This window comes from Anopheles gambiae, chromosome X, assembly GCF_943734735.2.
Source record: "Anopheles gambiae chromosome X, idAnoGambNW_F1_1, whole genome shotgun sequence".
NCBI classification, from domain to species: Eukaryota; Metazoa; Arthropoda; class Insecta; order Diptera; family Culicidae; genus Anopheles; species Anopheles gambiae.
The window spans coordinates 8937260-8960387 of record NC_064600.1 but is presented as its reverse complement, the minus strand read 5'-3'; the positions used below and the strand labels follow the sequence as shown (position 1 = coordinate 8960387).

Here is a 23128-nt window from a genome sequence, read left to right as displayed (position 1 = left end):
TGGACACATAAAAGGTATTTTGTTGCGAATCACAAGCTAAAATCCGGTTCGAAGGACTAAACTTTTCCATCTACAATTACCTGGTTTTTTTAACCACAATATTATTTTTGCTATATTATGCTCATTTTTAAAAATGAGTTGCTAAAAGAAGAACAACAAATCATGAAAACATAACCTCACAAAGAGCTGCCTTTAATTGGGCAAAGATGTATACATAAAAGGTATTTTGTTGCGAATCACTAGCTAAAATCCGGTTCGAAGGACTAAACTTTTCCATCTACAATTACCTTGTTTTTTTTAAATGAGTTGCTAAAAGAAAAACAAATCATGAAAATATAACCTCACAAAGAGCTGCCTTTAATTGGGCAAAGATGTATACATAAAAGGTATTTTGTTGCAAATCACTAGCTAAAATCCGGTTCGAAGGACTAAACTTTTCCATCTACAATTGCCTTGTTTTTTTAACCACAATATTATTTTGCTATATTATGCTCATTTTTAAAAATGAGTTGCTAAAAGAAAAACAAATCATGAAAATATAACCTCACAAAGAGCTGCCTTCAATTGGGCAAAGATGTACACATAAAAGGTATTTTGTTGCGAATCACTAGCTAAAATCCGGTTCGAAGGACTAAACTTTTCCATCTACAATTGCCTTGTTTTTTTAACCACAATATTATTTTGCTATATTATGCCCATTTTTAAAAATGAGTTGCTAAAAGAACAACAAATCATGAAAACATAACCTCACAAAGAGCTGCCTTCAATTGGGCGAAGATGTACACATAAAAGGTATTTTGTTGCGAATCACTAGCTAAAATCCGGTTCGAAGGACTAAACTTTTCCATCTACAATTTCTTTGTTTTTGTACCACAACCTTATTTTTGCTATATTATTGTGCAGTGATTTTTTGTTATTGTTTGAAACAAGAGCTGATAACAATGGCGTGCTATAAAAAAAGTGAATATATATTTTTTTTAATTAAATCTGTTCAGTGTCCGGTTCGAAGGACTAAAATGTGCAAAGGCATTATTTGTCCCTGTTTTCTGTAATTAAACCACTTTTGTTTACACTAATCAAAGTTGTGCAGGGAGAGTGAGAGAGAGAGAGAGGAGTCGGGATGAAGGTAGGGAGGAGGGGGAGAGGGAGCTCAGTAAAACCTCCCGTGTCTGATAAGAAATGCTCAGCTTTGTCCATCTCCAAACACTGCCCCCGATTCGACTTCCTTTGCATTGCACACGACAAAACCCCGGCTCGGGGCATCCTATAATCAGTATCACTCCGCCACCCCCGTGCATTCTCCCATTCCCAGCGGCTGTGTGCAAGATGCACAAGATTGCCTGTGCACGCGGATTCGATAATCAGCTCCATCTAATGCTGGCGGGGCCCGGTTGTCACAACGTGACAATTTCGCCGCGCCGAAGTGTTGCGCCAGTTGGTGCACCAACCAAGCAATTTACCGTTCCACAAATCACCCTCTCCCTCCCCTCCCCCTCCCCACCCCTTTACCAGTATGACATAAACAGACATAGAGAGGAGGTGGAAAGTAGGGAGGGGGGGGGGATCAGATCGAAATGCACCGACTGGCCGAACGCGACATGCCGGCACGTATTGCAATTGCTACCAAATGCACACCACACACCACACTATCGGCTTGCAGTGGACCTTGCTGCTGCACCCAGCTCGCTACCCTTACGCTTCCATCACCACCACCTTCCTTTCCCTTCCCTTTTCCAAACTGCGTCAAAACAAAATCAAAACCGTCCTTTAAAGGTACGGCGCGCGAGCGAGTTGTATACCACCGCGCTCCGTTCGATTTTGCGTTACATAAACAGGCAGGTGGCTTGGGGGGAGGGGGAGGGGGGAGTTAGCAAATACCGAAAGGGCCTTCCTGCCACGTTTTATGTAGGATAGTTTGCACCGTTTTTTTTTTCTTCAATTTTTCTCTGTATTTCTCCTTCCACTCACTAGTATCAAGTGTTTTATGCATTCGAGTGTGTGTGCTGGAGGGTAATAACAAAGCAAAAACAAGCTATGCCTGCGCCGGGCCGATAAGCGTATGAGCGCCAACCGTATCGACCCACGGGTAGGGGGAGGCTTCACGGGAAGGAACAGAAACAGTTTGTGTTTTGTGTCAACTCAAAACTGTCGCAAAACTGTTTCGAGTGCATTTCGCTGGCCGCTCACTGGGGGAGGGAAGGGCTACTGGGAGTGCGCAACGGGAGTCACATGATAACACAGACCCCCGGGGCATGACGTGACAACCGAATCCGTCATGCGGCACAGTTTGCAAACAACGTGAGAACGTCGCTTTATAACTTCTTAATGCACACAAATATGGTTTTTGTTGTTTTTGTTGCTTTTCTTTTAGTGGAGGAACGTAGCGCGGGTTTGTTTTGTACCACCTCGGCCCCAATGTTGTGGGCCCGCTGGGCGGTTCATTACGCGCCATTGTTGATGTTCGCCCGCCTGCCTTATCAGAGGCGGTTCGTCGGCTACGGTCGCGTTTAAGTCGTTTGTCCATAATAAATCGCCCTGAACTGAACTGATTGCTCGTGTGTGTGTGTGTGTGTGTGCGGGAATTTAATTAGCAGCATTTTGATGTGATATTTTGCATCGTGCTGCCACCAGTGTTGCGGATCGACAGTTTGCGATGCTTCATCCGGCTCGAAGGGCCAAATGTCATGAGGAAGCATTTGCAAAGTTTTTGTTTTTTTTTTCAAGTTGTGGAAAGATTGTGCTTTTTCACACACAATCGAGCCATTGTATTGAACAGTATCATCTGTGAACGATGATTAATTCGCAGTGTTTCGTTGTGTGGCTGTGTAGCAAAAAATGATTTTAATAAGAAATATTTTTTTAACTTCTTTGCTTTGTTGAAAAAAAAACCCGTTGGCAGCCGTTTTTGTGCCGTGCAATGCCAAAAGGTTCATTCCACCCATGACCGGGGACGGCCGGCTAGCCATTGATTAGCATAGTCGTCTTCCGGCGGCTGGCAAGCAACAAAGCGTCAGATTTGTCACGCTCGTACGAAATAGGTTTGTCGCTTCGCACCAGGTTACACAATTGGCGGCCCGAAGCATGCCAATGCAACACCTGCCCCGCCCAGCCGGTAGGCACACTGCACCAGGCTGCATTTGCACCCCAACACGCTTTACTACACCCTCCCGCTCTGTCACAAAACAAAACAAAAAAAAAAAGCACTCTCTCTTTCCAGCACGCTCGCTAACAATTTGTGCAAATGGCACCGATAATTATCGCAATAATTGCGCGCCCCATCGACGACGACGTTCGGCTTGGTAGGAGAGTTGAAGTACCCGCTGTGCGTGCTTCTTCCTCTTCTCGGCCGATTTTTCTTTCATCATTACTATAAATGTGTTCAGTCAACGGAGAAGCAAACAGAGGAAGGCAAATATATCCTTCACTCTCCGAGCGGTAGCGAGCGTAAGAATATTTGCGCCATTGAGTCGGGGGGTTGGGGAGAGCGAGCCAAGGAGTGAAGGGAGTAGAGCGAATCCATCAATCTGTATATGTGTGTGTGTGTGTGGAGGTTGCAATCGATTTCTTCGGTGGCGCTCTGTGTATGAAGATGTCGAAGCCCTCCGGTGACCTTTTGCGGCAATCCGACGACCATTTATGCAGCATTTGCATTTGCATTGATGGCGAGGGGGTAGGGGGGACGGGGTGGAGGGTAGTAGTGGGTTGTAATATGGTCAGGAGGTGCACGTGTTTAAAGGGTTCGGTTCGTATCTTCTGCACCTTCGGGGTGACCTTCGGGAAAGTGAAAGAAACACGTAAACCCTTGGCGTTGCGCACTGCTGTGTGCATTTCCGGTGCATTGGATGCGGTAAAAGGACACCTCGTTTGGACACAATCCGAACACACATGGTGATGGTGATAGTGGTCAGAGCGTTGAGAGGACACACAACAAGGTAGCATCTCATTTTAATATTTAACATACTCTTGAGTATCGATGATAAATGTTACCTTATTTTTTAATTCCTTGATTTTTGTTTTTCTACTTGTACTTTAATAATTTTGTTTGACTTATTATATAATGGTAAACACATATAATAACCTACGTAGAAGTTTTACACTATACAGGAAATTACAAATTGTCACTCGGAAAAGATTCCTTCGCGAAAACTATGTTTGGGTTTAAATGAGAACTCTGCCCGCAACCGGCGCCATGCAAAGCCCTGCATTAGCGCACGGCACTATAAAGCCACCATGAGCCACGGTCGGATAAAATGGCAATAAAACAGTCACTGGCGCACTGTGATTGCTCGATGCTTTTACCAGCAAAGCACCAACCAAACCCTGAAAGTGATTCATGGCTGCGTACACCACTGTTAAGGGGCAGCATCCTTCTTTTTCGCGCAGCGTCGGGTGTTGCCGCTGCTTAATTGCTCGCAATTTTTATTTCTTCCTTTTCGCGCCTACCGTTGGACCGTCAGCGAACCAAACATGTCCAGCGGCAAGGACGCGCTCGCCTGCGCCCTACACATCTACTGCCTTTCTCTTGCTAACCTTCAAATCGCGAGCCGGAGGGGGGGGGGGGGGGAGGGACAGTTCTCGCTGTTCGATTAATTGAATTTTAACCGTCATACATACGGACGCGCAGCAAGACACGCGACACTCATATCGTACGTTTGCCTCTTTTCTTTTTCTTCCTTCCCATTTTAGGACAACCCGTAGCAGCAGCAGCAGCAGCAGCGACAGCTTCTTTGGTCGAGGTCGTCCGTTCGTGGCAAGCACGGGGCAAGCGAAAGTCGCCGAAACTGTAGCCGAGATAAAGCCCGCGTGTGCGCGCGTGTTTGTGTGTGTGTGTGTAAGACAGAACGGAAAGGAAGAAACGACGACTCATTTGCATCTCGCAGCCCGAGCACCGGAATCAGTCGTCCGCGGTCCTGCATCGAGTGCGGTGCATCCTTTATCCTCCCTTCACCACCACCACCTCCTCCACCACCACCACCACCAGTGTCCCCAAAAATCCCAACCACCCCGTGAATTGTGATCCCCCCGTGGGGGGGCCGAAGTGCGTGTGCCATCGGCGCGTGAGCGTTTGGAAAAGAGCTGCCGGCGCAGGTATGACGTTCCCTGCCGCTACCGATGCCGCCGACCGTTCGCAGTAGGAAGGTGCCGCTGAACCAACGCCGGCACAACTCGTCAGCAGCAGCAGCAGCAGCAGGATGGCCGATAATGGGTGCCCACCGGGCCGGGGCAGCCACCCGGGGCCACATCTTGGGCGGCCGCACCATCCGATCGGGGCCGGGCTACCGACCCACGCCACCGTCCCGAAACCGGCTTCCAATGCGGTAAGTGACCAGCTGTATTAGCAGCCTTGTTTAACACGCTGTTAAGGTCCTGACTCTCCGTCACTTGCTTGTGGGTGGTTTGGTTTATTTGTTTTTTGTTGTTGTTGTTTTAATTAAATAGTACTTAATAGTACCAGAGTTTGGCTTATTAACCAGCTCCAGCTATTACAGGATGTTTCAAGTCAGTTTCGAATGCAAACATTGTTTTTCACCACATCCAACATGTTTTCAACAGCTGTCAAATGATTTATTTGTTTCAAAATGAAATTTCAGTTCCAGCACATGATTTACAACACATAACAAAGAACTGTCAAACTCAATCCATCTTGAGACGTGATGAAAATCATGCTGTGCTGTTTAAAAATTATTATGATGGAAATGAAATGTCAGATCGATGTGGAACAACTTTTTGCATGCGGTGAATAACAATGTTTCATTCGAAACTGAGTTGAAAAACCCTGTAAAATGCATCAAAATGCATGTAATATTAGTTTTTAAAAATTTGGAACAAATCTTGATGAGATGCGGCTTTAAAAGCCCGGTGTAAAAACGACGGCATTAGAGCGTTGAAGTGTTGAAAATCATACTGAAGAAATTAATGATCATCATAATGGAAATGAAAAATAAGATTGTTTTGGATTAACGTTTTGCACGCGGCATTTAACTACGTTTATACTCGAAAATGGCTTGGAAATCCCTGTAATTTTGAACAACTTGATGAGATGCAGCTTCAAGCGTTAAAAGGAACAATAAATGTTCAGAATTCTTGCCTAAAGTAAAACTTTGAGGATATTAAAAATACATAAAAAGGCTTGAAAATTGAGAAAACTACTTCAAGAGCTTTACCTAGTGATGGACTACTGGGAAAAAAGCTAGATAAGGGTATATATCGCCCGTGCAGAATCTAATGAGTCGCTTCGAAAGATGGACCGTTGCATTAAGCTGTAGATCAACATTATATATTTAAAAAAAAATCTTTTAATTTACCCTCGCACGACCATGGGAAATATTTTTCCCCTCCACAAAACTCATTATCGGTTCATAAATTATCGTTGAATCGATTTTTTTTCCTTCATATTAAGAGATCTTCCTTCATATCAACAATAGTATTGTTTTGGCATTTCTAGTCTTAGAAATCTTATGATCGTGAAAGGGTTAAAATGGAAATAAAATTCCTTTCGTTTGATACTAAAAACATTTTTCTATATTTCAAATTGATCGGGTTTGTAGCCAGTGAGAAGCGACCGAACTCCAAATGAGCAGCACTTTACGGAATATTTGCTCACTTACGGCAAGTCGTTTGCAAGTCACACCTCACGCAGGTTAGGGCTAGGACTTATTTGAACTTATATGTACATTAATTCACTGTTTACCCTTTCCTTTTGAAATTTAACACAAAATCCGTCACAAATCAACTCAACATACCGCGTGAAATGAATAATTGTTCACGCTCAAAACAAAACTTATTGAATTGCATACCAGCATCGGTGTTTTCGAGGCACAAATGGGCGTTGCACGCTGTTACAATTGAAGATTGGGAGTCAAATTTGTGTCAGCGTCAGTTAGAGCATTCATTCAAGCAAAAAAAATAAATAAAAGGAAACAATAATCATGAAACTACTTACGGGCAATGAAATTGCAGCGTGAGGGTTTTACGCTTGAAAATGACACACAGACACACACACAGTGACAGGCAAAACGGCAACAACAACAAAAAAAGGTGACGCGCCAGTCGTCTCTCCCGATAAGGCGCACGGCTCACGTAACGCTAATTGCATCACGCACGGTACGGAAGCGGAAGCAAAAGTGTGTGCGTGTGTGTGTGTGTGTGTGTGTGTGTGTGTGTGTGTGTGTGTGTGTGTGTGTGTGTGTGTGTGTGTGAGGCTTCCGGATGCGCTTATGCTTCGGTGCAGTGCGTTCGCGGTGCGTTGATTGGACCCGCGACAGTGCCACAGGCGGGAGACGCATTGAGTGATTGATGCGAATGATGCGAAACAGAAAATGATACTTTTTTTTCCAGCAAGCAAATTGTGCCTGGCTGCTCGAATGTGCTTGCCGTGTCATGTACAACAGTCAGAGACCGTGGCAACCGGCTCTATTCCATTGTCACAACCCAATCTCAGCCAGTGAGACTGTTTTCTTTTCTTTTTGTTTTCAAGTGGTTCATTAAAAATACACCTTACGCTTGGTAGGGAAGCCCTACAAATGTGTAAAAAATCTGCAAAAAAAAGAGGAAAAAAGCGAACAGTTCATGTAGGGTCAATTACGACCTGTGCTGCCGTTGCCTTTTGCCTGTGCGAAGCCTTTCAACTGTCCCGATTCGTGAATCGGCAGAGCGTTTGTATCGTTTTAATTATTGCTTTTTCCATAAAAGAGCTAAAAACAAGTTTCAAGCAAAACACACAAGTGGGAGTAACGGACACTCTGTACTCTGGTTAAATAAATGGACATCGATATTTATTTAACCTCTGAGTTAAATTGATGGCAAACTAATGTAATCAAATAGCTCAAGTAATCATGGAGCCATCCAGCAACTAGATAAAACATTGAAATATGCAACAAATGGAACACCGGTCCAAAATAGCAGCCATGCGCTATTGTCCGCTCGACGGCACATCACGAAACCCTTTGGCTCCAATTGGAATTTGGAATTCGCTCCAAGTCAGAAAAAAATCAACAAAATCAATAAAAAGAAAAGGCATTGATAGGACATCATTCAGGAATAGATAACAGGTTCTAAGGGAATTCTAAAATCTAAGAGACATAATTTCTTCCCATGAACATCCTTTGAAAGGTAATTATTTAAGCTTACCTACAATAACAAATCTACGGCCTTGCAAGCTGCCAGTCGTTCATGTTTTTAAGTTGTACCTTCGATTTTTATCAATTCCTCCTCAGTTTTCGCGTTGTTGGAGTAGAGCATGTTGCTTCAGGTTGGTACAGAAAATTTTGGAACGGACGTAACTGCGAGATGTTAAGCGCTGATTCGAGGACTAGAAAGCCCGCCGAAATTCGTCTAAAATTTGTGGACGCGATTTTTACTTCCTGATATGTTTGTACATGTTTCACAGGTACTATTGCAATGTTTGCCCAGTTGCATCGACAGTTGATTTTACTTGGGTCTTGATGTTCCCTCGAAGCTTCTTGTCTTGGCCATTCGGAACTAGAGCTTTCTTTCGATGCTCTGATTGTTTTCTAATAGTATCAATCAATAGTATGTTGTAGAGGCCGGAACGGGCTTATACGACGTTCACAAACTGCCGCACGATGTCCGCTTAAATTGTGGTGGCTTGCCGTTCTTTGATCACGCACGCCCGCGAAACGAAGTTGCTTCACTTTTTGGGCCATCACGGTTAGTGTACGACTAATAGAGGTGTAAAATTTTGTCTGCTGACTCATGCGATACTGCTAATGAAAGTGAAATTACCGTTTCGTTAGTGCTGGTGAAGATAATTCCATGAAAAATCGACCATTTGTGTCCATCTTTGTAATACAATCGTTAATAGTGCTGCCTACAATAATCACTACCACTAGGACGAACGTACCTATAGCGCTGGTAGTAGTACCAACCAGTGGTGGTATTGCACCAATGGTGCTGAAGTTCAATGGTACCATTCCGTTACATAGCGACCAACAAAATCTACTATTTTGTAAAATGTGTCAACATTTTTTCTTAACAAAAATCCTTAGGATTTCATTAGGTGTATCGTGTGTTGCTGCAACGCTGTAACCTTTAACGCTACATAACCACCACATTATTATTCTATAAGATTCTAAAAATGTTACTGGATATTTTTGGACAGCACATATTCTATAAGATTCTCAAAATTTTTACTGGATATTTTTGGACAGCTCATATTGTTTTCAAATAAGCAACAGAAAATACAGAAAATAATCCTGGCCCATAGTCTCTTCCATATTATACACAGTTGTTTTTTTATAGCTGCAACGAAACACTCACAAAATAAGTGTTTGTTTCTTAAATTAATAGTGTTTGATGGTAGAAGTGGTTGTGGTTTAGGGAGATAAAACTTATTTCAAGTGCTCTGTGCTAAAATATTCAATTACTAGCACATTTTAAACCATCCATGAAAACACAACTGTCCTCCCTCAGAACGGGGTTTTTACTACGCTCGAATCAATTCTGCCATAACACAACACCGACATCCAGACTGCTGAATTGCGCTGTGCAAAGGTGCAACGCGCGAACATCACATCTTGATGCAATAACGAGCGTCTTTGCGCGGGAAATCGAACCTGGACGGCGGCGCGTTTAGGCAATAAAATTAAGGGCATGTGAGCCAAAAAAAAAAAAACCTCCATCCCCTTTCGGCTAGGTGTTAGACGGATCCCGGGGTCCGTTTATTTTCGCTTCAAGGGCACACCGGGAACACAACGGTGATGTCATTCCGAGGTGTTGATAACTTTCCCGAACGATCGGACGGATGCCGGTTCCATCTGTGGCTAGATAAAACGCACCCACTCAAACAGTCGGGGAAGAAGCCAAGAAGTGGCTTCCTCCGGTGTTGGCTGAGTCCGCGGATCGAGCCAATGCAAAAAAAAAAAAAGGTTGCACTGATTAGGCAATGCAAAGAACTGCTGATATGGCACTTGATGTCATGCAGCAGGAAATCAGTCAGCACACCAGCAATGTGATGGAATTTCAGAACCATTATTCATCCGAACGCATCTAAACATTGAATATGTTGCGAGCGATCGCTGTTTTATTGCTCCGCCAACACTCCAGGCAAAAATCCGTTCCCCGCATGGGGCTTGGTGATGCTCGTTATGCATCTGCACTCGCTACGAACCGGCATACCAGCCGGAACGCGGGGACAAACATCTGGCCTTTACTCTAAAAATAGTGCGCAGAAGCATAATTCGGACGCGCGCATTGTACGCGTGCTTTTGTGGGTTGCGAACCGTGTGCCGCTAGGTTTGCCTGCTTGGTGGAGCATCGTCGCCGCGTGTGGGTATCTGCCGGGTACTCGCTAGCTCAATCGTTCGTAAGCGTGTGCATTAGGCAGGAAGTGAGCTCTTGCCACGAAGGGGCCCGCAGGAAGGCTAGCTGCCGGTGTGGGATCTGTGTGCCGCTGGTTCGTATCGTCGATACCTACCGCCGGGCCCAAAAATCAACAGGAAGCGCGCGAAACAACAGTGGAAAAAAACACACCAGCAAACAAAGCGTTTGATGTTGGAGATCACCGGGAGAAAATCAATATATCCCGGAAGCAGGTTCGCAACCCCCTTCCATTTGCGCTGTTCCCAATCGCAACCCGACTTTTGAAGAACCCGAACCTAAGATAACAATGTTGGGTGGGATCTGTCCCTCCTAATGCTGGCCGGATCTCGCGCAACACGCCCGCACCTACCTCAAGCGGCCCAGCGCGCACTGCCGACCAGTGTGGGAGCGTTGAACGGGTTGTAGCGGCCATCGGACACGTTGCAACAAACCGTCACAACGCACCCTGTTGGAGGATGGCAAGAGGCACGACACTCTGCGTGAACGGTTCCCCTTACGCCGGGGCGGCTAATAGGCTATGTAAACAAAGTAGCGCGTCCGGGCGGACACAGAGCAGCAAAAAAAAAAAAAATGCACCGCAAGCGAGGAACCTCCGTTTTTTTGTGTGTGTGCGGAGGAAGTCTTGGGTTTTGGGTTTGTGTGCACATCAAGAGTGGATTTATTTTCGTGTTTTATTGCATCTGCTGCCCGCACGCACTTGGGCAGTGTTGGGCGGTCCACAGCATTCGTACGGGGGTTTTGTTGAGGCAGGTTGAAATATGAAATTCAGTGCAACGATATGTGTGTTTTATTTTATTTTGTTCTCTAGTGCACTATCCAGTGCGCACACTGCCCGGCACTGCCCCGGGACATGTGGTCAGTATGCGTCGGTTGGCTCGGTGCTAATTGTAAGTGCCGTGTTACCCCGTTAGTGGGTAAAGTTTTACTAGATATTCGGAACCGGGTTATTTTTGGCACAAAACGTACCTCAAACTAAGTCCCCAGGTGTCTCCGAACTTCAGTCCTTTATTGGTGTTGCATCAAACTAGGTCTATTGCTTTGAATATTTTCATGCCTAACTTTAAATTCTACTTTGACTGCTAACCTGTATCGCATGCCAAGCGAGAGAATGCGAGGAGAGCGACAATTTCTCGTACGATTGTTATCCCTCTTTTGTTAGGTTGCCTTAACCGGCGTATCACAACTTGTCGTTTTCCTTCTATCATTCCTCGTTCTTTCGCTCTAAACAGAATCGCTGCGTATCAAATTCAATGCTGAAGATAAACAAAACCCATCACCCAGACAGGGACGCTGTGGCAACGTCAACGTTTTAAAGACACAATCTCAAACTACCATAATAGGAAGCTGTAGAAATTTGATAATTGCCGAGCATTGCGGCTCGCAAACTGCAAAGCTTGGAGACTACTGATCGCTAGACGAATGGATGAGTTACTAATGTTCAAACTTTTCTTAGCAAACTAGTATTGTTGTCTGTGTCTCAGAATGACATTTTGAGATTCGCGGGACAATCAACGCACTGTTAGAATGATTTATATTACAGTATGATCAGAACTTCCCATCAGCATGTATGGCTTGTATGGCTTTGTTGTGCGGATTTCGAGGACGCCCTAATAGTCTATCTGAGAGATGCGTCAGTTGATGCAATGCTGGACCGATTTGATTCGAAACCAGACCGCCTCGCTTCGGAAGTTTTATAAACCCTCCGAAGACTTAATAAGAACCTTAAAAAACCAGCAAAGAAATTCCCAAAACATGCTTCGAAAACTGAAGTACCTAAATCTAGGATATACAGGTCTTTAGGCATTCTAGGTTCCCCAGAAATCTAGGTTCTTTATGATTCTACGTTCTTATCGTTTTAGGCTCAAGCGTAACCTCAAGCGTCGTAATTAATGTTAGCTTCGCTTCCCCAGACATCAAGGTTCTTGTAATTCTAGGATCTTGTCGTACTAGGCTCAAGTGTAACCTCAGTTCGTAATTAATGTTATCATTGTTTACCATAATATTATAAAAACTGGTAAACTAAGGTCCTAAGTATACTTTGCGAACTCAATATTGCCTTTTATTTTCTGTTCTCCCAGGAGCTGTTGAAACTTTTTGAAAAATTAGGAATAAACTTCTCAAACTTAGTTCATCAAACACCACCTTGAGCATTGTCGTAATTTCGTAGCAACAACAAAAAAAAACATCCCAGTTCTCTTGTTGCCTAAAACCTGCCTCAAAACAACAGAACCATCATATCCTCCCTTACATCCTCGTCGCCCACCAGCATCCATGCATCCCCTGCGAACATCTCTTTGCGCGGGAAAGCGATGCCTTCGTGCGTGCGCAATACGCTCCTGCAATACGCGCAGCGTAGGATGTGTGTTTCGGATCAACTGCAACTGCAATCTGCTCTCCCCTTTTCACATCTGGTGGCAGTAACTGAGAGAGAGCGAGAAAGCTGATGGAAAATTTGGTACGGTAAAGTGCAATGCACAACACGCACGCACACAATCGTACGATCGCACTATTTCGCTCCCGCGGGACCTATCGTTTGTCCTCTCGGCTTAGACATTTGCTGGCTGCCAAACCCCGCCTTGTTTTGTTTGAAAATCTCCACCGTGCGGCGAGAACATGCGCATGGAGTGATCGATACACGCACGCACGCAAACACACATGGCCGGGGCAGAGATAGCTAACCCAGCCCCACACATGAACATGAGACGAACGGGAAGCGAAGTGGGAGCGATGATCCGGGGTGAGGCGCGACTGCGAGTGGGTTTGAGGCCTGGCAGAGGGATAGGGCATCTCGCATCGGTGCAAGTTCTTGAGCCGATCGGGCAGCGCGAACCGTTCAGTCGATAGTCGACCTAGCTGGAGTAAAGTTCTTCATCCCGTGCCTTTTGCGCCGAAGTGTTGCTTCCCGAGTGTGTTTGTGTCCATCTTCTCCCTCCGGTTGTTGCTAAAATTCAAAGTCAGCAGATAATTCTCAACCAACGATCAAAGTAGAAGAATTCCCATTGTGAGTGTGCGTGGATGCTCTAATGCTTCTAGTTCTGCAACACTCCCGTGCGTGGTGACATTCGTTTTTTGTTATCCCCAATCTGGATTAGTTTGTGTCCCTTAAAGAACTCGGAATTATTAAGCAAAGGTAAAAGTAGAACAATTCCCATTGTCGGCTAGTGTGTGCTCCTGTGACCAGGATCTTCCAGCTTTTCCAGTTCCAAGGTTCTAATCCTCGCGTGGTGATATTTGTATTTTTTCATCTCCAATTCTGATTAGTTCGTGCCTCCGAAAGAACTCTGAATTCTTCTCCAAAGTTCATAGTAGAACAATTCCCATTGTCAACCAGTGTGTGCTCCTGTTCAGGATCTATCATTGTTGCGTGCAACACTCCTAATCCCCGCATGGTGATATTCGTTTTTTCGTGCTCCAACTCCCGATTAGTTTATCCTCGAAAGAACTCAGAATAATTCGCAACCGAAGCTGAAACTAGAACAATTTCCATTGTCGATCAGTGCGTACTCCTACGATCAGGAACTTTCAGTTTTTTTTTGCATTTCCAAGCTCCTAATCCCCGCGTTGTGGAATTTGTATTTGCGCGCTCCTCGATTACTTCGTGTCCCACAACGAAGAACTTTGTTGGTTTGCCTTCCCCGTGCGATCCTTGCGCTGTCTTGCGGGTGCTCCTTACCCTGGCATTGATCAGCGAGTGTGCGTGTGTGTGCTCGCGTGTGTAGTGTTTTATCCCTAAAGAGCTTCCCCGCTTGGCTGTAGCATGGGTTGCCTGTGTTGTAAGCCCCCAGCAGCCCGCCCGAGAAGACGGCCGGCAACGCTTGGGAGCGAAAACCCCATCTACGAAACGATCGATTTCCCGCTGCGGCCTCGTGCTCCTCCTCCCCCTCCTCCACGGACATATCCCCCGGGTGCACCGCTTCCGCGGCGGCGCAATCCGCCCCCGATGCCCCCGGGCGGGCCAGTCCTTGGGTGCCGGAGCCGGTTCGCCTTGCCGGACACGGACGAGCCGGTGTGGACGGACGGCCCGGACGCCGTGTGGAACCCGTCGTACGGCATGGTGGCGGCCGGTGACGCTCCACCCGATTGCGCCGGTGACGGTTCACCGGACGACGATGACGAGATGCATTACATCGTCCTGCTCAACCTGGCAGTGTCGCTCACCGCTGGCGAGATGCAGGATGTGTGGACGACCCTGAAAGAGGTTGGTCGTCGTGCGAAACGGCGAACAGTTCGTAACAGTATTTTCACTGTCCGCAACAAAACGCCCCCCTAAAAAAAAACACCAAACAAATCTGCAATCAAACCCGCTGCCTCTTCAATCAATCTTCCTGCCCGGAACTCTGAGTGGCCGCAGTAAGCGAGGGAGCCCTATTTCGGCGCGGCCCACACTGTGGGTATCTAAATTTTGTTTCGGGCGAGTTTGGTTGCAGCATTCGCTTTCTGTGTGTGTTTCGTCCCCGCTGTGCTGTGTTCTGTTCTAGGCTCTCCTTTATTGACTCCCCCTGTGCATGTGTGCGTCTATATGTGTTTGTGTGTGTTTGTCCTAGCATGCGATAAGCGAGATGCTTGCCAACTTGGAGTAGCTTTTTTGCTTGCAGCAGCGCAGCGTCCTCGGTACGGAGTTCTGTGCCATTCCCCCACGTCATTGGAGATATCGGGTTCAAGATCAAGACACTTTTGGTAGCGAGACGATGGCAACCCCTCGGCCGGATGGCATAAAACAGCTGAAATTCTAAACCCTTCTTCCGCGAACAATCTCGGTCCGCATGTCACAATCCCAGCGTGAACATGGGTGAATTGCTATTCTTGGCCCTCTGATAAAGTGTTTCTTAGTTGCAGTTACTCTTACTAGTTATTTTAGCAAGTTCGTTTTTGATAGTCACTTCAAATTATTCACTCTAAGCCTCTGAGAGACATGAAATGTGCACTCAAAGTTTGAAGAATTTCAATTTTCATCTTAAAAATTACATGTTTTGTGTGTGCTTGTGATTGCTAAATAGCTTGGACTTGTGGTGATACGTTTTTCTGCACAAGTTTTGCTTTGCAATTTCCCAATTATTTAATCCTAAGCTATTTAGGGATGGAACAGAGCTGAAATGATGTTGTATATGCTCGTACAACTCCGATACACGAGCGAGAATGTTCCTGTTAGATAATGGAAAAAAATGTTATTCAAATGTCATTCCATTGGAATATCTCTTATTTTCCTGTTGGTCTTATCCAGTTTGGTCTTATGGGACATCACCATTTATCTTAGTCGAGTTGTCTACGATACGTCGAATTTAATATTGATTTAAAAAAACGGTTTACTTTAAAACTATGTCAAGTAGTCCATGAAAGCGTTTATGTATTTTCGACTCTAGAGTCGATGCAAGCCAGCCATTTCGCGACATCTAAATCCTAGCGGGAAATGGATCGAATCTGATAGTTTGGCAGTTTTTAGGTACACATCAAATCAAATTGGATGCCTACTATGATTTCGGCTATTCGTCTCAGTTGATTTTTCCTACCAAGCTACTAAAATAAAAAAAGCATATTTCAAAGAGCAATTCTTCAAGTTTCTCGACTCTGATCGAGTAAAGGAATAGAGTAAGCCTGAATGTAACAGCAGAAAAGTGAAATATTTTACTTTGAAACGGCCAGTTGTAACTCCGACCGACCAGTTGTAACTAGAAGGTACAGTGAAGTCTATCTTTTAATTTCTTTAAGATGAACATTGTGATGGAATTCCTCCCTAAGTCGAATATTCTTCGAGTTTCATATGTGATTTGGCAGCCGAAATTCCCTGAGTTGATGTTTTGGGTGACAGTTCTCAAACATATTGGTCAAAGGATGCCATGTTTTTCCCGTGGTTTCTTGGATACTTCATAGCAACACCTTCGTTAGTTTTCCGCAACATAAATATCTCTCTAAGCTGTGTTTTAAGATTGACCTTTCATTTTTTTTTGGAGTGTTAAAAATTCCCATTTTTTGTCGGTTGTTCATCTAAAATGTCGTTCTGTTTCGAAACATCATTTAATGATATTAAAAGTATTTTAGCAGCATTTCGATAACGCAAGGCGTCCAGTGGCAGTAACGGCTACAAGTCAATCGTGACATTTCGTCTCGCATTCGGATGGGCTCGCCCCGCTTGCTCGGGGCGGAGGGAATCGGATAACACAAAAAAACGAAACTTCCTTGATCCTGCTTTGTTTACGACTTGTACGCGTCCGTTTACAGCTTCTGGCCCGGTGGCGCAATACAATTTCCTATTGGTCTAACATCGTTTCGTTTTTCTTCTGTGGAGAAAGATCGCGTCTGTGTGTGTGTGTGTGTGCGTGTCTGGAGTTGTAAGAGTCATTGTACCGGCTCGTAAAGGGGTTTGCTTGTTTTTGTTGTTGCTGCTGTTCTTCTTCCGCTGCCTAGAGCCCAAATTCCAATCCCCCGGGGTGTCATCTCCCCCCCCCCCCCGTCTTAATTGTAATGTGTGTTCCCTTACACTTACCGCCTTCTGGAACCAGTTCCAGAGCCCACGAACTGCTGTGTGTGTATGCGCAAGCACGATAAGCTTTGGGTTCTCCGCGGTTGCTTGTTAAGCCATAAAGCGGACTAAGCTGGTGGACCGTCCGTCCGGCCGGTCCTGCTCAGCATTATTAGCTTACATTTTATTAGGTCTGCACTGCCGCCTCACCATCGTGTCCAAGGCTGGCACGATGTGCATAATCTCTCTCTCGCTGCCCGGTGTCTACAACAAAAAAATGGGAAGCGGACCGTGTGTGTGTGTGTGTGTCCCATAACCGGTGACAATAAATTATTTAACCAGCAACCAGACAGGAGAGGAGACGATGCTCCTTCTCACCTATCTGTGTGTGTGTGTGTGGTTTATTTTTTATTGGGTGCTTCGCTTTCGGAAGCGAAGACACCCAAACACATACCCGTGGGCTGGGGTTTTGTCGCGTCCATCTATCCCAACCGTCCGCTTCTGAGCTGCTTCCCCTTAATCTGTAGCTGTTGTGGTAAAAGTGGACAGTAACATTGCTGCTTCTTAGGCGACAGCATTGCTAGGAGTGCGCGGGCGCCCGCAGTCCTGTCTGGCAGGACTGCCAAGGTCCTTGCTGGGGCGTTCGGTGCGGAGGCTGGCCGGCGAGCCTCCGACGGGTGACCCAATTTCGTGGAGGATACACCACCACGGTGGCCTGGCTCATTACGCCGTTTGCGTAAGCCATTTTTGGGACGCACGCGCGTAGGACAGCAGCCAAGGCAAGCAGACGCACTCCCTTTGGGTCGTCAAGTCCCTAGTATTGATGTTGTGCGTAAAACAATGCTACCATTTGTTTCTTCTCATCGCACGCGCCTTACCTAGTGGGAAGCTGGCGGTGCACATACCTTCGCGCAGAATTGTGCGGGCGCAATAAATTCCAACATCCTTGAGCCACAATCTCGCGCCACGAGATGCGCCCAGCCCGCTAGATCCTAGACCACACGTGGCAAGCGTTCGGGGTGGCCCGCGGGAGGTTTTTTTGTTTGCACAAATTTACGAGCACCAGCTCCCGAAACACGTCTCCCGACCGGGACACAAACGGCGGACCCGGCAGTCTGTGCGGTTTTCCTTTGTTTTACGCAGGGCGCAATGGCTGTAATCGATGCAGCTCGCTCTCTGCGCCCACAGCGCAAATGATTTGCCGTCCTTTGTCCTTCAATTTATTGCAGCCGGACCGGGAGGGGGGGACCGGATGCACCGGCATCGGTAAAGCAATAAAATATTAAAAGCGCGCTCGCGATTGCCTGCCTGTACGACGGGCGTCGACGCAAGTCGTAAAAGTTTGCACTGAGGTGCACTGGCGCTACGGCAACGTGCAACGGTGCAGCTTCGCCGGTATTTTTAGGCCGAGAACGATCTTTTGCTGCCCCGGCAAATGTGTAAACAGTAAATGTTTATTGCGCCTGGTGTTGGGGGGGGGGGGGGGGCATGGATGGGAACCAAACTTTAAAAGCACTCTAAAACAAATCGCTATTGGTGTGGACGAGATGTTGTAGTTTTGGACTGCGCAGTTTTTGGTACGTTTTTGTTTTTTCGGCATTTGTATCAATTTCCGAGCGAGCGGTGTCGATGTGTGACCGCCGGGGCGAAACGTAAATTGACGTCAATCAGTTGGAACAGCGATTTTTTTTTTCGGTGCTGCACGTGTTTCTTTCTCCTCAACCGCAAGGCACTGCGGGTGAATTACACTGCGTTTGGTATTATTTCACACTACGCAAACGCTAATTTTATGTGTCGCAGGGTTCGTCGCTTGATCGGCGTATTGAATCTTTCCCTGTAAAACGTCGTTCGTTGCGCTACATTACACAGTCGTAGCGATTTTACGCCATTTTTTTTGAGAACAGGAGAAGGAGAAGGGAGGAAGGGGGTTGAATGATGCCGATTATAGCATCTTCCTTCCACCAGCACCAAGATAAGAGGATAATTTGAACAGTAAATTACGGCTCTTACGCTTTCGTCTACTTCCTTTCCACGAGAAATTTGGTGTTTGAAGGATTGTAATGTATGTTTTATAGGAGTTTGTTCCTTTTTTCTCTCTCTCTCTCTCTCTAGTGTATCGTATTCTCAGTCTGTTCGCACAGCGGCTCTAGCTTGTTGGTGCTGCCGTAGAGGGGGACCTCGCTGCATAAGAGAGTTTGCATTTGAAATTGCAATTTACCTCCTTCCCAATTAACCTGCAAATCGTTTGGCGATCCGTACTTCGACCTATACGTACTTGATGGTGCAATTTTACGCCCCACAATCAATCCCCTGTTTCCCCCATTCCAGTCCAGTCGCAATGTACTGGCGCGCAATCGCTTTCAAACATTCCACCGCCTTTGGTGTTATAGGGCGAAAAAAAAAAAAAAAAAACATGTCAACAATTTTGCACCAAAAACTATAAACACTTTGAGCGAGAGCGGGAATGATTAAAGCAACCACGGCACAAACAATCCGGTCGGGCGCAAAACGGCAATCGTTTGAGGCCGGGTGCGGCAGCTACCGTTTTGTTTAGTTATTTTTTTTTTTGCCTGCGGTCCATGTCGGTCAGCGATTGCGGATTTTCTTCTGGCACGCGGTCACTGTCTGATTGATCGCTTAATCGGCGGGGGCACCTTGTGCTCGAAATGTCACTGCGGTAGTGCCGGTTGGGTTGTCAACGTTGTATCTAGCGTTGTCATTCTTTGAGGGTTTTTTTTCTGCGTACGTTGTTTGAGATACTTCGAGTTTTGAAGCTATAGTTTTTCCTAAAATATATTTAAAGCGCACAAGTTTGGAAAAGAATGTTCTGTTTTGTTGCGCTACCTCTGACACAGATGCTACACCTTCCCAGATTCTAGCAAGAACGTGACACTGTGAGATGACGACAATAACCTCCAGGCTGTAGGTGATTTTTAGCTAAATTTTCTGTCCACCCTAATCAAGTGTAGATTGCAAAACAAATCAATCTAGCTTGCATGAAATTTTGACATTATCAAAACAAAAATTCGATAAGCAAAACTACTGCACTGTAACGAGCTTCGTTAGGGCTCTCCCGTTAAACGCTGCGAGGTAAATAAACAATTGAACAATTTTATACAATACAGATTCGCTTGGTAATAAAACTGTTTTGGATGTTGGTTTAATTCTTAAGGTAATGGGTTTTTAAGCTTTTTCAGGATGATTCGTTCGCATTAACTGTAGCGAAATGTTGACCGCACAGGTGTGCTATCACATTAACTGATAGCGTTGGCACCGTTGCTGGAAGATTTTTGGGGTCTGAAGACTAGTGGTGGGAGCTCGGAACCTGACCTACCCGATTCCTATGCTGAGATCCATTTCGATTCTCGAATCGTTTCCGGAACCGAATCCGGAGTCGATTCCGAAACCGATTTCGGAATCGATTCCAGAACCGGTTCCGGAGTCGATTCCGAAACCGATTTCGACGGGAATCGAATCCGGGACCGAATCCGGTGTCGATTCCGGAGTCGATTCCGGAACCGATTTTGAAATCGATTCCGGGACCGAATCCGGAGTCGCTTCCGGAGTCGATTCCGGGACCGAATCCGGAGTCGATTCCGGAACTAATTCCGATTCCGGAGCCGATTTTGATTTCGGAACCGATTCCGGGATCAATTTCGGAACCAATTCCAGAGCGGACTACGATTCCGGAGCTAATTCCGGAGCTAATTCCGGAGCCAATTCCGGTGCCGATTCCGGAGCCGATTCCGATTCGGGAAACGATTCCGGCTACTGATTCCGGACCTACTATCCGGAATCGATACCAGAAAACTTCGGAGCTTGCCAGAATCGATTCCGACGAAAACTTCATTTTCCCCATCACTACTGAAGACACTAAGCGATCTTTTTATTGAACCTTAACGACTTGTCCTAGTACTGGTTTTTGGAACAACATTTTGTAGCTTTAAAAAAAAAATAAAACAAAAAGGCACAAATACTGATACTTGTGGTGGAAGGGTTAAGGCTTGGTTTGCTTTTAGAATTAGTTTGCTTGTAGCTTAAATGTTTGCGTGCATGTTTGTATGACTAGAATTAGTAACTGTTAAACGTTTCGGTTTCAACTTCTCATCCAGCTGTAACCTTTCATTAATAGTTATTTAAATGTTTTTCCTTTTCTATTTTAAGAATAAATTAAAACAATCCTATGTTTAATTCTCAAAACAGACTAACGATTGTAGAACTCATTAAATTAGCTAACCAATTTAAATAGCTCATCCACAATCAAGTGACACGACGATAACAGCAGCAATAACAATCAATTGTAAATAAAAAAAAAAGCTTCCAAGCTTGAGACTAATTATTTTCCCTTTTTTCCAACTCTCCGACCCCGACCACGGCAGATCATCGCGGCGGGCCTGATAAGCGGACCGAGAATCGTAATTCTGCACCGGTACAATGGCGACTTCGGCTTCACGCTGCGGCACTTCATCGTCTATCCGCCGGAATCCCTGACGGTAAGCGACCGACCCTTGCGTTTTTTTTCAAACAGAGCTCCAATACTAAAACCACTTCATCTCTTTCTTTCTCTCTTTCTCTCTCTCTCTCTCATTCTCTCTTTCTCTCTCTTTCTCTCTTTCTCTCTTTCTCTCTCTTTCTCTCATTTTCATTTGGTCGCTCCAAACAGGAACACGCGATCAATCCGCTCACTGCGGCGGGCGTGCTGAACTTTGCCCAACCGATGGACACGGTGTTCGTGAAGAAGGTGCACCCGAACACGCCGGCCTACCTGGCCGGCCTGCAGGAGGGCGACCGGCTGCTGGCGGTGAACGGCGTCCCGGTCACCTCCATCCCGTACTCGCAGGTCGTCGCCACGATCCAGCAGACGCCGAAAACGCTCACCCTGCAGGTGGTGCCGAAAAACTACGACATCCTGCAAACGGTAAGCAGAGCAATGGGCTGCTCGGTCGCAACAGCACCACCTAACATCTAACTTCTTCTGCTTCTGTTTTCGTTGCCGCAGTTTTTTAGCGAAACCGCCCACAACCCCGAAACGAACCAACGGCCCCAGCCGCAACAGCCGGTCGTGTACGCACCGAAGCCGGCATCGTCGGCTACCGGGGCCTACCCGAAATCGAAACCGGCCCATGGCCCGCCGCCGCAACCGCAGCCGGCCACGGCGATCGTGCAGCACCAGCAGCACCAGCCGCTCTCGGTCGAGGGCGTGCAGGAAAAGCAGGAGTCACTGTACAGCACGCTGCAGGAGATCGTGGCGGACAATGTGGCGGTGACCGGCGGTGCCCCAGCGAAGGCGGCCCAGCTACTGCCGCTGCACGCCGACGTGCCAAAGATGCTGAGCCACGGGCCGGGCATGGTGCCGATGGCCGCGCACCATCTGCCAGTATCGCTGCAGAAGGCCGGCGTGCCGCCCGTCGGCGCCAAACCGTACGAGTACGATCCGCTGAAGCACCAGCAGCAGTACATGCACCAGCAGCACCAGCAGTTTCTGCAGAAGATTGCCCTGCCCGGCGGCAAGGAGGGCGAGCTGGGCGAGGCTGCCGGGTACGGTGCACCGCTCGCCGACGGCGACAACGCGATCATGAACCGGATGCGCAAGAGCCTCGAGCAGAAGGAGGAGTTCCTGCGGCGACCACCGACGACGGGGGCGGCACTACAGGCCACCCCGGCCGCCGGCCACGATGTGCAGCAGCGCGAGTTTTACGCCCGCCCGAACCGGCTCCAGAAATCGGTTTGGCCCCCGACGCAGCCCCTTTCGCCCGGCTTCTCCGGTGCGGGTGGCGACAAAGCGCCGGCACCTTCCACACCGTCGACCAGCACGCACGCATCGCCCACGGCCGCTGGTGTTTCACCGCCGGGCCCGAAACCGCCAACCAACGCTGGCGGCGCCAGCACGACCAACGGTGTGATGCGCGAGCACGCCTCGCAGCTGTCCGCGATACGCGAGCACTTCTTTACCGGTGGCGTCGGCGGCTCGCTCCAACTGCCGCCGAAATCGGCCCCACCGTCGCTGGCGATTGCACCGGCCGCCATAACGGTGCCGGCCGGACCGTCATCCCCGACCGGGGCGGCAACGGTACCCCTCTCTCCGCATAGCTTGCATGCGGTGTCGGAGAAGGCAAAGCTATTCGAGTCGGGCCGGCCACTGTCGCCGGAAGGCATCGACCGGATGGATCTGTACAAGAGCGAACTGAGCCGGTAGGTATCGTTGGGACAGTTGAATATCGTCGTCAAGATGCGCTATGCGTTGCTAAGGTTAAAAGGACCGTAGAGGATTTGCTGAACGAATTAAAAATTAACATGATGAAAATGAAATGTCCGATCAATGCGGAATAA

General features: G+C 46.9%; 1 protein-coding gene across 10 annotated transcripts in view; it reads left to right on the top strand.

The window, feature by feature from the left end:
- Positions 1–23128, top strand: part of LOC5666818 (uncharacterized) — a 90327-nt gene that overhangs the window by 37974 nt on the left and 29225 nt on the right. For all 10 annotated transcript variants that reach the window (XM_061646364.1, XM_061646415.1, XM_061646216.1 and 7 more), the window contains 4 exons: positions 4687–5318; positions 21178–21291; positions 21462–21716; positions 21798–22990. In XM_061646364.1, the coding sequence (XP_061502348.1) occupies positions 5193–5318; positions 21178–21291; positions 21462–21716; positions 21798–22990 (1688 nt within the window). In that variant the 5' untranslated portion in view covers positions 4687–5192. The remainder of the gene's footprint in view (positions 1–4686; positions 5319–21177; positions 21292–21461; positions 21717–21797; positions 22991–23128) is intronic.